This window comes from Parasteatoda tepidariorum, chromosome 3 (assembly GCF_043381705.1).
Source record: "Parasteatoda tepidariorum isolate YZ-2023 chromosome 3, CAS_Ptep_4.0, whole genome shotgun sequence".
NCBI lineage: Eukaryota > Metazoa > Arthropoda > Arachnida > Araneae > Theridiidae > Parasteatoda > Parasteatoda tepidariorum.
Window position 1 is genome coordinate 40,794,328 of NC_092206.1, and position 16,319 is coordinate 40,810,646.

General features: G+C 25.0%; 1 protein-coding gene across 1 annotated transcript in view; it reads right to left on the minus strand.

Annotated features, from left to right (window-relative positions):
* The window catches only part of LOC107457424 (vacuolar protein sorting 13C), a 105,333-nt gene that overhangs the window by 84,804 nt on the left and 4,210 nt on the right, over positions 1 to 16,319 (minus strand). The window contains exons 4-15 of the mRNA XM_071179184.1: positions 16,083 to 16,184; positions 15,147 to 15,376; positions 12,704 to 12,784; positions 12,554 to 12,611; positions 10,852 to 10,988; positions 10,605 to 10,711; positions 9,245 to 9,416; positions 7,395 to 7,457; positions 3,451 to 3,565; positions 1,796 to 1,896; positions 779 to 846; positions 609 to 686 (exon numbers count right to left, since the gene is read on the minus strand). Coding sequence (XP_071035285.1) covers positions 609 to 686; positions 779 to 846; positions 1,796 to 1,896; positions 3,451 to 3,565; positions 7,395 to 7,457; positions 9,245 to 9,416; positions 10,605 to 10,711; positions 10,852 to 10,988; positions 12,554 to 12,611; positions 12,704 to 12,784; positions 15,147 to 15,376; positions 16,083 to 16,184 — 1,312 coding nt within the window. The remainder of the gene's footprint in view (positions 1 to 608; positions 687 to 778; positions 847 to 1,795; positions 1,897 to 3,450; positions 3,566 to 7,394; positions 7,458 to 9,244; positions 9,417 to 10,604; positions 10,712 to 10,851; positions 10,989 to 12,553; positions 12,612 to 12,703; positions 12,785 to 15,146; positions 15,377 to 16,082; positions 16,185 to 16,319) is intronic.

Sequence of the window (16,319 nt, forward strand, 5' to 3'; positions counted from 1 at the left end):
TTAATTAGATCTTTCTATTTTATTATAAGTAAATTCAAAGATAACTCTAATTTTTTCGTCCAACGTACATCTTTCTCTCCCTTTCACATTAGTGACTATGAAAACTTGAAAACACAACTGTCCCACTTTCCTTAAGATAGCAGCCCTACACTACTTCACCTTTATTAACACTTAGGTCTAAAAAGTTTGGCTAGAACTGCCACTGGAATAGCAATTTCCCTCTCTGAGGCTTCTCAGTATCATGAAACATTTGCAACTGACGAGTCATGCTTCTAGTTTACTAGAGGGGGAAAGTGTGGTGGCCACAACATAAACCTTCCTAACTCATCCTGGTCAGGGTTTAAGCAACGAACATCTTTCACCACTCAGCAAAAATTTCATAAAAGCAAACTAATTTAAATACTTGTATTCTTTAAATTTTTTCATCGAATTTTAACTGCATAAATGTGTGTTAGTACTACAAGAGAAATTTTAAAAGTTAAAAGTTTGAAAAAACTAATTTAAAATTTTCAATGTAATTAACAATGAAATAAAACTAAATAGATAAAAACATAACACATACATTGTAATAGTTTATATTTCATAATATTGTAAAATACCAATCTTACCTAAGTGCGGAGGCAGAAGGTCTTTGCTCAACAATCGCAGATACTTCCTTAAGACTGGCTTTTAATACTTGGGGTTCACTATCAGCATAGAAAAAAAAATTAATGAGATTTACTTTGATTTCATGCAATAAAAATGAAGTAATGTCACAAATATGGAAACAAATATATACCTTCTTGTATCATCTGAAAGTGTAACTGTCAAATTGTGCAGAAGGAATAATAGCTTGTTTTCTATAAACTAAATAATAACAAAATTTTCTTTAAAAATTAAGGTAAAAAAAGAATTTGTGAGCAAAGAAACAAGAAAAAGAAATCAAAGTTCATACATTGTATGAATTGGAAACATAATATTTGGTTTCCATGAGGATTGAAAACCAAAGTTTTTAAGAATTAAAATACATACCAATAATATAATACAATGTAAGTGAAATATTAAATAAAACAATCAAATCAATTGAATAAAAAAAATTATAATTATAAAATTAAATTAAGAAACCTAAAACTTCCTACCATTTAAATTTTAAATAATTATTTAAAAAAATTAATATAAAAAATTAACAATGCAACATTTTGAATATAGTTTTAAAGTTTCATTCCATGCATAAACATGGGAAAACATTCTAGTCTTGCCTCTTTTAAATTAATATGTTCAACACAATATAATATGTTCAGATAACAAAAAATTATTTAGGTTAGTTATAAGTTCCTGTTTTATTCATGTCACGTTCATGCTTTTCTTATAATGTTTGTTATCATGTTTTTTTTCTTCGTAATTTTATAAAATCAGATGTTGTTAAAAGATAATAAAAACAAGTAGTTACAAAGTAATAAGAACTGTTAAAAAAAATTAAAAAGAAATGCAATTTTGTTAGTGTTTTTCTTTTCTTCCTCAGATTTAATGAATACTAGATGTAATTTTAGATAGAGAAACCTCATGCTTTTAATTTATAAATAGTAAAAACTAAAAACAGAAATGAAATTTGCCATAAATTAACTTACAAATCATATTAAATCAAAATACATTAGTAAAGAATATACTTTTAATATAAACAATCAATATTATTAACTCTTAAAAAAATATAAATATTTCATTAAATGGTTAAAAAAAAAAGCACACAAAAAAATTCTATTAAATGATATTGTATTGGTATTATAAATAATTTTTGAATTTTAAATATTGTCATTACTTCTTTGGGGTATTCAGTCATAACTGCACTTTCTTGATAACCAATCGCTTCATATAACCTATTTTTTTCTTCAGCAGTCATAGCTTCTTCAAATTGTTTAACTAAAATAAATGTATATAGATCAAAAATAAATAAAATATAAATAATCCACATTTACTTACATGATAAATTAAAGCAATATATTAAATATTAATAAATGAGATTAACATTTTTTTTAAACATTTAAAGTGTTTATGAATTACCTAAGATGTTGTATATCAATCTTAAGATCAAGATGACACTTTTAAAATGGAGTTATTCTTTTAATTTTTTTTCTGATTGATAACTGAACAATTAAAGTAATTTAGTGAACATAATAAGGCACCTAAAATTGAGAGGCAGGGGTGCAGAAAATCCACAGGGCCTGATATTTCTCTAGAGCATAATTTTTTTAGTCAAAAATTTCCCCCAAAATAATAACGCTTTTTTATTTTACAATTGCTTTTTCAAAATATTTTTAGAAAGTATATTAAATGATAAAATGTTTTGGTAATAATTTTTTCTTTAACTAAAAAAAAATTTTTTTGATTTTACGTAATTCCTGTCAAAATATATTGAAATAGTCATAATTCATTCAACTAAATTTAAAAGAACGCTAAAAAAACTTGAATTAAAACTACTAATAAATAAATAAAGTGAGATATAAAGTTATTTGTGTTATATTAAACGTAACAGAAAATATTCTTTCCCTTTTGTTTATCAAAAAAGTCTTGTTTTTTTTCCCCCTTGAAATATTTTTTCATTTAGGAAATATTTTTTCATTCCATTTTTTTACAAGTCAAAGTTTTGTGAAGTGATCAATTTTTTTACATAAAAAAATTTTGTAGCAATATTTTTTAATAAACCAAAAATTTCCCCAGTACAACTTGAATTTCCCCCAGACCTCGTTTGTGAGATTGAACATATTCTGCACCCCTGCGAAGAGATGAGAGGTAATTAATAAAGTATAAATAAAATTAGTCATACTGTTCAAATAGATCAAACCTAGAATTAGAGTACACATGTTTAAATGCTGGTAGGCAATTAGAAAGTAGAAAAAAGAAATGTCTAGCATATTTTCAGCATCCAAGTAGTTTTATATATTTACTTATTTGTTTATTTTTGTTTTATTTAAAAATATTGATAAAAAAATTAGATATTTCAAGATAAAATTAAATTATCAAAACATGAAAATTTTTGCCCATGCTGATTTTCTTCAGAATACTTTAAAATGTCAAAAATATTGCCATTAACTTATTTTGTACTAAAATTGCTAAAGTACTTTTTAGGTGAAATTGGCTCTCATTTATTTTTATTTGAAAACCCTAGGACCATATAAATTACTACAGCAACCAAATATTTAAATTGGATATAAATGATAATTTAAATCATTTATTTTTTCTATTAAAAATATAATGTATAAAAATGATCATCAATTAAGAATACAGTAATAAAAATAAAATGTAAGTATTTTTACATTATTAAAAATTGACACATCATTTATTGAAGATTCCTTTGTAAGGATAAAAATAAATAGATTAAAAGAATACATTTTTCAAACAATTTCTTGAGACTCAGTTAATATTTATTCAAAACATATTTTTTTTAAATATTTTTTAATTTTTAAAGTAACATACCTATTTTAGCTCCATTACTGCTTTCAGAGCTGTGCGCATGTTGATCTTTACCAAAAAAGCTACCAAACCAGCCACCCCAGCTTTGTTTATTTTCCTTTTTAGATGACCTTAAAGCCTGAGAAAATGTTTAAAATACTTAAAAAATGTTTATACCTTGGATAGGGAAGTTACACTTCTATGAAGTTATCAACCATGAAAATATAACATAATAATAATAAAAATAAATAAACAAAAAATAAAAAATTTAACTGGTAATATTATGAAATAAAAACACACAAAATCAAATAAGCTGTAAATGATATTTATCAGCAATATAAAACTCACCTTCAGTTTTTTCTTTTTCTTTCATAAATGTGCATTAAAAGAAAATAAAGCTCATATAGAATATTTTCTAAAGAGTATATAAAAAGTGCAATATAATGAAACAAATAAAATGCTGTGGAGATATCTATTTGCCTTCGTACTTCTAAAGTCACAGCAAAAGCTTTTTATTTAAAACATTAAACTATATAACAATATAGTTTAACAGTTAGTAACACAATATATCAATATCCTATCTACTTTTAATAAAAATATTCTATCTACAATACCATTTAAGTATTGATTTTAGAAAGGATTCCTTGAACTACATGAAAAAAGCAAATAGTTCTTCTGTATTGGTTATAAAAAAGGAAATAATTTTAAAATATTTTAAGTAAATACAGAAACAAATTTTTTAATATTCTACTGGAACCTTTATTAACTTGCATTTCATAAATTTTCTAGAATTTATTTTTTTTAATGTAATAAACGAAAAATTTAAACACCTCAAAGCTTAAAGTCGTGCCTCATTACTCAAATGTCAATACGTAGCCCCTAGATTATAACCAAAATCATAAAAAAATAGATATATATATAGAAAATCCAAAATGTAAAGGTACTGATTATAAATAATTATATACAGTTAAAAATGTAAAAAAAAATATTCTCCCACACATATTTTACTAACCAATATAAAATGTGCAAAATTGCATTTTTTTCTTCTTTTGTATTTCAAAAATACTATGCACGTACTTTGTTACAGACACAATTTGCAGCACTTAGTCTTTTAATTTTTAATAACAAATTTATAAAATTAAAACAATAATAACAATAACAAATAATAACAAAATAATAGAACTAATTAACAAATGCAAACCATCATTCATTTATCTCATTATTAGTTGTTAAATTTTTTCAAATTTTGATTGATTTTAATGAACTTCTACTACTTTGGTTAAAATCTCAAATCTATCCACACAGTTCTGTTTTATTAATGTTAATCATACACAGTATAAAATCAAGAAAATATAAAATTTTAATAGAGGAAAAAAAAGGAAGTTGAGGTAATCAAAGAATGCATGAATATGAAGAAAAAAATTACATTAACATTTAATACATTCATTATCTAACAATCTTTTTTGTTTACATTCTTTTAAATGTATCTAAATTAAAACTTAGTTTAAAAAAAGAAAAATTTCATTCCTGAAAGAAATTAAACAAAAGAAATAACTCTACATAATAAGAATAGGATGCTTTAGTTTTCTTATACATGTTTCAAATCAAAATAGCTACATAAAACCACTTTCACAATTTTAGAGGAATAAAGATAAAGTGATAAAATAAAGAAGCTAACTGACTAGCATATACATATAAACAAATATTTTAACTGCAAGAAAACTAACTAAATTTGATTGTAATGCAACTCGTTTATAGATGCTGATATTGCACAAAAAGTGATGAGCAACACTTGAACTAAGTAAAATATTTATAAGAGTTTTAGCATCAAATATGCAATGCAAGTCAATAGAAAAGTAGACATCTAGCACAATTACACAACTACAAAAGCAAAGATAATAGTATCGAGCAAGAACAGAGCACAACAAAACTCACCTTATGATGTTTTGTTTGTGCCTCAAGAAGCAAAAGATATGAAATATTTAACATGAAAATTTAAAAAAAAATATTTAAAATACAAATGTGTACACAAACAAGATACAAACTAAAATAAGTTTTAAAAAAAACAGCACAGGAACGGAAGATACAATTTAACCCTTTAACTGTTAAACCACATATCCAATGAAAAGCATAAAATAAGCTGTTAAGCCATGTGGAAAAGAAACTAGGTTCTATTCTGAATCAAGTTCAGAGTTAACAACTAAAGGGTTAATATGACTTGTCATTTAGAATCCTGAGTAAAAAGATTGGTACTGTATAATTTTATTTGTTTTATTAATTTAAAACTGTTATTAATTACGTTAAAAGCATAGGATGTACAGTAGCAGTGCTGATATTAAATAATTTAATACATTCATATTAAGTAAAAATAATAAAAACTTTTAATTGTATCAATATATATATATNTAGATATATATATATATATATATTAAAGAAGCAAGCAGCACAGGACATTAAGGCATGATGTACACACGTAAGAAAATAGTTTATAAATTTAAAAAGAGAAAATTTAAAGGCTGAAAATAAAAGCATTTTTCTAATGATAGTAGCTTTCATAATACAGTAGAGTAGTAATTATAGAAACCAATTTAAAAAGTCTTGATTGCTATTCTATGATTTATATATGATAACTTGTGTTGAATATTTTATGTGTTTATTAATATTAACAGTTCCTTTGAATCAATGAAAAATGACTAGATAAAATTCAATTAAGCAAATTGAAAAAAAAAGTACTAGATAATTTTCCTTTAATTAAAAGTGATATAGAAATGCGTTAGATTTATAAAGCACAAATTTTTAAAATTTACTTTTTTAAAAACAAATTATTGTAAAATTTTTTTTAAAAGTATCATTAAAACACTATAAAAAATTAACAAAAATACAATTTTAATTCCGAATAGATGTTTTACTCTAAATTAAAAAGGGCACTTTTTTTCAAAAACATTTCTTGTAAATAAAAGTCCATAAGAACTTACAATAACTGATTAAAAATATTTACTTCATTTTACAAAATGTAAAAAAAAAGAAAAAGAAAAAAAAAACATCAATTTATTAATTTTTACTTTTACAAAACTTTAACAGATAAAACAATTTACAGAATAAAAAAATTTAACAACAAATTATAGTTTCAGAAACATTTTTTAAAAAAATTATAGTAAACTAACAAACTTTTCAGAAATAGTTTTATTCCAAACATAAAATCATTCTTTTGCGAATTTTAAATTTATTAATATTTATAGTCGTTCAGTATTTAAAAACTAACCTGTCAAAAAATTACTATTCCTTATATTAAATCACAAAATATATGCTTTGGAACAAGAGCTTAAGACTATTTTATTTCAATAAAAATTATTTTATTTCTATAAAAATTATAGTTTTTAACAAACTAATTAAAAGTTGAAAAACCAAGTTTTTTTTTTAAATCCAAATTCCCCATGAGATATTATTCTTTTTTTCTTTTTATATAGTACCTAACTATCGATTCTTAAACTAACATTCGCCTACTAAAAATAAAAACTCCTGGTAGCCAACTCACAATATTTTGTGAATTTTTCTAATTTCTGCACTTTGGCATATTCATAAAATTAATACCAATATCCTGAAATGTTCATAAAACAAACCTATGATCCTGAATACAACATTAAAAATGGTACATGCACTTCTAAGGGAAGTTTTTGCATATATTTGGAACTTTCTAGATAGAGTTCCACCCTTTTCTTCACAGGGATAAAAAATTAAATGAAACCTTGTTTTTAAAATGAAGATTTTGCCCTATTTTTTTGTTTTAAAAATAGAAAACAGCAGATTAATCGAAATCAATCTAAAAGATATTGATCACAATGTACTCTTGGGGTTTAAGTTTTTCAAAAGCAGTACATAAAATAAAAATTAGTACAAATATCTTTATTAAATTAAATTATATTTAATAAATATAACTAAAGAAAAAGATTAAATAGCATTATTCTCACTTCTAATTCAGCTTGTTTCCTCACAATAGTTATATTAAATATATCCAAGGCTTTTTCACAATCCTGAAAAAGTCATAGTAATTATTATGATGTTTATCGATGAAAAGAATGTTTTATTTTCCTTTACCATTCACTAAAAAAGTTAAATTTCAATGCTTATAATACTAATTGCATATCACAGCAACATTAATAGAGTAGTCAAAGGAAAATATAAATTTCAACAAAATTTCACACAGAATTTTTATTTTCTGAACAAATTCCTAGAATATTAATGAAGTTTATTGAATGACCTTATAAGTAATATTTTGTTAAGATTTTTATAAATTTAATCATACAAATCAGGATTTTAATAAATCTAACAATCACATGAATCTGTTGTCTCGACTAAAGATAAAAATGAAACTTCAACATGTTACTTGTTTTGACCAAATTACTTAAAACATAAATAAAAGTTTATTTCAGTATTTTTACAAGGCTCTGGCTTATTAAAGAAATAAAATTAGATGACTTTTCCATAAAACTCCCTGACATTTCAATCAAGTTTCACAATATACATTATGTATATTTTGCAATTATTAATAAAAAAAAACACTTTTGTTTCCTGAATTTGAAACATCAAATAGAAGATATAAGGGTATCTGCTACATTTTAGATTTTCAAATTCATGACTTTTCATGACTAATTCCAAGAATTTTTCATGACTGTACAAAGTTACTATTTTCTCTGACAAAAACACAACAGTAAATTTAAAAAAGCATCATAATAACATTAACTAAAATTATAGGTGTAACCAAAACTGTTATACTCTGCATCTTCATATTTATAGATTTTTAATTTAAAAAACAGAGAAAATAAAGATTTGAAGCAATAAAATAGCTCAAAAGTAATTTTTTCTTCTTTTTTCTGCAGAATTATATTCTAAAGATACTTTTCTTGTTCAAGGGAAAGGAAAGAAATACTTTTGACTTTTCTGTTCTCATTTCAAAATAAAAATAATTCGCCAATTACTGGCTTGCTTCAGCTAGAATTTCAAATTGATAAAATAAATAATAAAAATTCTGAAATCACAGAAGTTTAAAATATAATTTGCTCTAGAAATGTCTTTTTTTTCTTCCTTTTTTGAAAGAACACAATCTTTAAAGAACATGATAAAAACATTTTATATTTTAATAAAATATGACTATGAGTGGGGAGTTTGCTACAAATTCAGATATTCAGAACACCAAGAAATTGAGGAAGGGATAAATTCCAGTCTAAGAATTAGATTTTTTGGCGACCTAAATTAATGACTTTCCACGACTTTTTTTAAAAAAATAGTTACAATCATGACATTTCATGATAAATTTTGTTCAATACCAAAATTCATGACTTTAAAGGATTGTTCATGACTTTCCAGGTGCGCGGATACCCTGGATATAGTGAGTATCACTAAATGAATATATAGAGTGTAAAATAGATTGAATGAAGAATTTTATAATAAATAAAATGTTAGAATTATAAAACTATTATTTAACTAGAAGATCAAAAACGGATTAATGTTACTTGCAATTCTAAGATTAGTGATTTCCAAGGCATGTCATAGGAATTTTACAAGTTTTGGTAAAAAAAAATAAACAATAATAATTGTTACTTTCGCTATGTCTTACTTACTGTCTTACTTTAAATTAAATTGTGTGACAATTCTGGGATCTAACAGTTATCCCAGACATCTGGTACCCCTGTTTCAGTAGGGGGGGGGAATCATTTTCCTAATTTTAATTTAAGTAACTGTATGACAGAAAATTTTGATAATAGTGAAAAAAAAAAGCAAAATATAAAGTAAAAATGTAACTGAAAAGAAATTTACTCACATTCAATTCATTTAGCAAATCATGAGAGAACTTTTTACCCAATAATTTCAAAACATAAACTGTTTTATATTTTTTGCAGCAATCAAGATGAGATTTCATATGAGACCAAGACCAGTTTCTTCTTTTTCTACGAACATCTTCTTCAAGAATAGCATTGATAGCAAACTTCCACCTAAGTAATTAATTAAAAAAAAATGAATAGTGTCATTCAAGTTCATATAAAATGAAAATACATTCATTATTGAAAAAATTTCAGCAGCATATTTTTATCTTAAAATTAATGAAAATTAAATATAAGTGAAACCTCACAGATAACACATAAATTTCACCTACAAATTCACCTTGAAAAAATAATTTTGTTTTCATCCTAACCTTCATAAAATATACTCTTAGGTACAGAAATGTTACTGCTACAGAAATGTTGTCCTATAGTAATTACTTTTAGCGATAATGCATTTAAAAATATCTAATTGTGAAAGTATCATTAGTTCTGAAATAACAAATTAATGTAGCTGCCCCAAAAAACTAAAAAGTTTTTAATTTTTATTTTTTAACTAGGCCATTTTAAAGAAAATATGGTGCACTAAAAAATTCACTGCTTTGTCTCTAAATTGCAAAGATCAAGAATATTGGCAAGGCTTTCAATAAAAATATTACTTTTTCAATGATTATAAAAGAAAAAAAATCAGGTATGGTATTTATTGTGATCTTATCATAGAATTTTCTAAAAACACAATGGAATTAATTACAATAGTATCAATTGTGAAAGGCAGATACACAATACATTAGAGAATTGGTTTCCTTTAGGTATTGGAATATAAAGTACATATAAGTTTCTACATCAAAAAAGCAATTAAGAATAAATATACTTAAACATTACAAAAATCGCCTGTATTATTCATAAGTCTATTTCAGAACAAAAAATTTAAAAAAAATTAACAGCTTCATTGTAAATCAAAAGCTTAGAACAGAAACTGATTAGTCACTTCAAACCAGAACTATCATTTTAGATATTATTATAAACTTCCGTTGAATTGCTTTCTTTACGAAAAGTGGTCTTTAATTCCAATCAAAAACAATCCTGTTTTCTATTTCTATTTTAAATTAAAATTAAATACAAAAAAATCTTGACAGGCATTATTTTACACAAATAGTATATCAATCTCATTTTAAAAAGTTCTGTAAATATATAAGTTAAAAAACTCATCTCTAAAATAATTATACACATTTTCAAGTATAAAGTCAATGATTTGATTATTTGAAAACCTCTTTTTTTTGTCCCCAGTTAAAGTTTGATTAAAAGATAAGATAATTTTAAAAGACTTAAAATAAATTTAAAATCCACACAACATTTTCTTACCATATTTTTGCATTTCCTTTCTTCTGAACATTAGGTCTATATTTCCTGTATAATGTTGCTATTGTCATTCGATCTAGAGATTCCAACAACTTGATTAAATCTTGATACTGCAAGTAAGCAGATAGGAATGAATATCAATAAAAATAGAAGAAATTTTATATATTTTTTGTTCTTCAGAGTAGAAACATGCTTCCGCATATTAACTGCATAAATTACCATATACTATAAAAATAAATATTCAACTAACTTGTAATCTAGAAAGTCCAACAGCTATTTCCTCCATAACAACATTCAGCCATACTTTGGGAATTTTAAAACCTGATCCATCAATTTCAGGTCTTGAGTTTAATCTCAGCTGGGCTCTTGAGTTAATAGGACCTAACACTACACAGGAAATACAGAAACTTGAATTACTTTCTAAATTCCAATAATTGTTAGCAATATCCAATTTTATTCTCAATGCAAATAAAAAAATTAGAATAAATACACACCAAGCTTTCCACCTTAAAACAAAAAGTCATCATTCTTAGAATAAATTGTTAAAGATTAGATTACAGTTTTTGAGAATTACTGTTATAATCTGTTTAAAATAAGTTCTTTCTCCATAATTAAATGATTAATCTTTACTTAATATACTTGCAATTCTAAGATTAGTGATTTCCAAGGCATGTCATAGGAATTTTACAAGTTTTGGTAAAAAAAAATAAACAATAATAATTGTTACTTTCGCTATGTCTTACTTACTGTCTTACTTTAAATTAAATTGTGTGACAATTCTGGGATCTAACAGTTATCCCAGACATCTGGTACCCCTGTTTCAGTAGGGGGGGGGAATCATTTTCCTAATTTTAATTTAAGTAACTGTATGACAGAAAATTTTGATAATAGTGAAAAAANTAATGAAGTGTTATATATATATAGGGGTCTGTCTAGGTTTTTCTGAGAGGTACCTATTTTGAGAAAATTAAAAATTATATTAAAAAAAAACACAAAAATATGGATTTATCGTTTCTCACAGGATACAAAAATAAAATTTTTAAAAAAACTACTGTTTTTCCTAAAGTTGAATTTGTGAAGGTACCGCTAAATGGTAGTAAATTTGGCCTGGACAGATCCCTGATATATATATATTATTTTATTTTTAATGACTGAAATGTTACATGTGTATGAACTAAAATTAGGAAACTATATACATAATAATAGTGAAAAATACATAATAATAGTGAATATATATAAAGAAAAAATAGTGTTTTAAAGGAGACAAGCATTTTTAATCCCAAAAATAACAAAATACTGTTAAAGTTCAAAAAAAAAAATTTGTTTTTTTTTTTTTTGGCAATTTTATAATATTTACATGCAAGGCAAAAGAAATAGCTTAAAATTGATAATCATATAAAATATTAACGCTAATAATATAATATTGGTCAAGGTTTTTTTAAATAAAGATTATGAAACATTAACCACAGAATGAGTAATATTAAGTAGATAATAATTAAATAAAAAGAAAAGAAGTAGAAGTCAAGATTTCTATTTTTGCTTTCTTTTAGAGATATTATCTGATATGTTGATAAGAGAACAGTAACAAATCTGATGAATCAGATATAATAAGATAAGATTAAATTAAGATCTCCAGATAAAAAGAGTGAATGAATAATCAGCTGAAAAGAAAAATATGATTGGGTTGCTTTAGATTTCATAACAGACACAAAAAATGAAAATTTTGGAACTAGTTGGTTATCTTATGAAGTAATTTTAACACAAGAAGCAAGATAATATTCATACTTTCATTTTTCATCTATAGGTTATGAAACTTTGATAAGATTATAATAGAATTTATATAAATGAGTGATAAAGAATGTTGTAACTTAAATGAAAGAATACTCAGAAAAATTTTTATTATTTTATCTTTCCTAATGCAAAAATTAAAAGATTGATGAATCATTTCTTACTATATTTCATGTCATGAGGAATAAATGTTGAAGTAGCAATACTTTTTTCCATTTCATCCTAATATATAAAATATAAATACAATAATTAATTAAACAACTAAAAAAAAATTTAATAAAAGAATGTTTGAAATGAATACTAATATAACTTGCCTGTCTTTTTTCAGCACTACATTTATAAAGTAGCTCAGTTTTACTATTCCAATACACTGACAAACTATCCAGAGTCACTAACTGAAAATTAGAATCAAAGTTTTTTTTAAAAATTATAAGTATAACTGTTGCTAAACCATTTTAAACATATGTTTAAATAATATAATCACTTCAATAAAACCACAAAGCTAATTTTTTTCTTATAAAAAAATGCATAATATGAGCTGTATTTCTGTCCCATAAAACTAAAACTTCATTTCATTTTCGCTCTTATTTTTCCTTGCCAAGTTAAATCTTTTTTTTCTCACTTGAAATGCTCAAAGGGCTTAAATGTTTTAAAATTTCTGAAAATCTTTTTTTTTTTTTTAAACTTATCATGACAACATTTTTTTAAAAAAAAAAAGATGCTTCAAAAGTTTTCAGTCCATTGCAAATAAAAATCAAGAGAAAACTTAAGAAAATTCTTTCTTGTGAAAATTCCTTCCTTCTTAATCACAAAAATTAAAATAATTTTTGTAAAGCTTTATTTAGTACGGTGAGTATGTTTTTTTAAAAACTAATGAATCAATCTTACGAAAAGTTCTCACAATAAAATTGACTAAATATTGCGAAAGAATTCTTTTTTCTTTGAGAGCAATTAATTTTACAAGGAAATATAATGGTCTAAGATGAAGACCTGCGGTTTGATCTCCAGTGGAGGCTTGAAGCTCGCTGAGCTTCAAATCAATGGGTACTACTTTGTCTGGGAAGTAAATACGGCTTACTCCACAGCCACAATCAGGCCATTGGTCATGAAATTGTGAAGCCTTCTTAACCTCCATGATCCCCTGGACCACAATGGGCTGTTGCTGAAACAACTTCTTGAATCCCCTCCTGATTTTTAAATTTTCTAATTTTGTTAGTAAAGCTTCATTTTGTTAGTTTCAAGTTCTAGTTGCAAATCCAATTGTTCAGAATCAAATACCAAACCTAAAGGACGTTCAATGATTTACTCTACTTCTTTCAGTTTTAACAAAATGTCATTTGAATCTATGTATGAATCGTCTTTTTCAGGATAAATAAATACTGAAGATTGATTCACTCTTCTCAAAAATGATAACTCATACTCATCTCAAACAACTCTTTCAAAGCTAGATGAACTTTTCCCTTATTGTTAAATATTTTGTTGTCACTTTCATTGGTCATTTCATCTTAGCTGCATGCATCATCACTGTTATTACATAAATCACAAATTACTAGTTTTCTTTCTGATGTATTTCCCAATAATTCTTTACTATTACTTCTGAACTGAAGCTGATAAATCCCTTTTTAGCCTTTTCTATTCATACATTGTTTTTGTTTTTCCTGAGAAACCTTTTTATTCTTAATATAGCATCTTCAAGAGCCTTTTTTCAAGTTTGTCTGTATAAAACGCAGAATACTTCCAATACTCGATCCTAGAATTCCCTTGTCTTCTGGATTGGGTTGAAAATTTCAAGGCTACAGCGTTGAACATTGGCAGTCGTCAACTCAAAATTGGGTCAGCTGTTCAACGACCGTTATAAAATAAAAAATATGTAGGTAAAAAAAGATTATAAATAAATTTTTGATAAAGTAATAATGCATTTAAAGTAAACCTTAAAATAACTTTTAAACAAATTTATAAGAACTAGTGGACTGCGCCCCCTGCTCGCCAACCTCCGAAAATTGCTACGCAATCTTATAAGGTTTGCTTTGCAAACCAAGCTCGCTTCGCTTGCTACTTGCTTAGGTACATTGCACATGCACAAAATTCTAAGAATTCAAAACAATCATTCAAATCCATATAACAACTTTTTTTTAAAAAAAGAAAATTACATCTTTTTATTAAATACTAAGTCATTAAAATAAATTTGAATTCAAATAAATGGCATGTAATTCGTTAAACCTATTAGAAATGTGCTATAGTACAAAATCTTAAAGTGTAACAGCAAGACTGAGACTCATTTTTCAATGAATAACTAATAACAATAATAAAACAAATAAATTCGTGATATAAATCAAAAATCGTCAAATAAATTCGTGAAAAAAAGTGCTTTCGACAAAATACTAAAATAGGGATCTATCAACAAAGACTACTCACTTCTGCTTAGCTTAATAGTATGAGATTGCCGCAGCTGATAGGGTGAATTTCGGAAGAGTGCTCTCATTTGATGAGAATGCTCTCTCTGGTTATTTCAGTTTCCGTTTTTAAAAGCGCTATATGTTGAGCCCCCTCAGTTAGATTTGGCATGTGACATTTTTAGAGGCAATCATTGGTCGATTTTCTAGCATTGCCATTTGGGGAGTTGTAATGAGGCTTTTTTTTTGTCACCGTGTAAGAGAAATATATATATATATAGATATTATAGTTTTAAGTTTTAAAAAAAAGCTAAATATTATCTAGAGATAAACTAAATTAAACAAATATTTATGAAATAATTACCTTATGTATAATATTAACACTTTCTTGAATTATAGCTGATTCCCATTTATCATCAGTAGTCTCAAATGATAAATTATGAAGAGTAAAGCCCAAACTAAAAGGATTCTGAGGGTCAGAGAAGTCGTCTTCATAGCGTAAGTGAATGTCTTTTATTTTAACTTGCAGATTCTTGATTATTTGAGTTACCAATTTTTCTGTAAATGTATCTTTTTTTTCTTCTTTACCACTGTCTAATCAAATAATCAAAAAGAATAAATTGTAAACTTTTGAAAAAGTAAAATTTGACAAAAATTTCAGTAATGTTCAACAAAGTTAGAAAGTTTAAACTTTGAGAATTAGGTGCAGAATCTCATAAGGAGAGAAACAAAATAATGTGTAAAATTGGGTCTAGGTTTAAAACTGTGCAATTAGCATCGTACATTTAGTGGGCAGTGCAAATATTTGATGACTTCTAAAAATACAGGATGATTGCATTTGGCATTAAAGACATTAATTTTTAATTATACATAAAACTTATTCCATTCAAATAATTAAAAAACTGCAAAAGAAGCATTCAGAAATCAACTTATCGACAAATTTGTTTCATATAGATACATTTATACAGGGTTTACAAATGTTTTGGGTGTTCGATTACCACAGCACCTAAGAGATCATAACTGGTGCCCAATATTTTAGTTATAATTTAACTTTCCAAAATGTAATGTGTTACAGAAATTATGTATTTTTAGATTCCTGTATATGCATGCATGGGTGCAAGAATTTCATTGTAAGCAAATTAGAAAGAATTTCAAAGAAAACTATTATCAATAAGAAAAATGCAAGTAACTAAATAATTCTTAGTTCATGTAACTAAATAGTCAAAAGATTATATCGATAATAAATCACAGAAAACTATAATAGAATCAATCATAAATTATGTACAAAATATAAAGTTACTTTTATCAGAAAGCTTTGATTTCGTTTCTTCCAACTTTTGTAGTTCAGCTTTTTTTGCTGCTTCAGCTGCTTTTGCTTCTTTATCTGCATCATATTTGATACCTGAAAAATAAATATGAAGGAAAAAAATGCATTTATGAGAACTTCCATTTATTTGAAATTTAAATACAAATTTAAACAATTAAGAAATATATTGTAATACAATTTTAATTATAATGTAAATAATAAAACTAAACA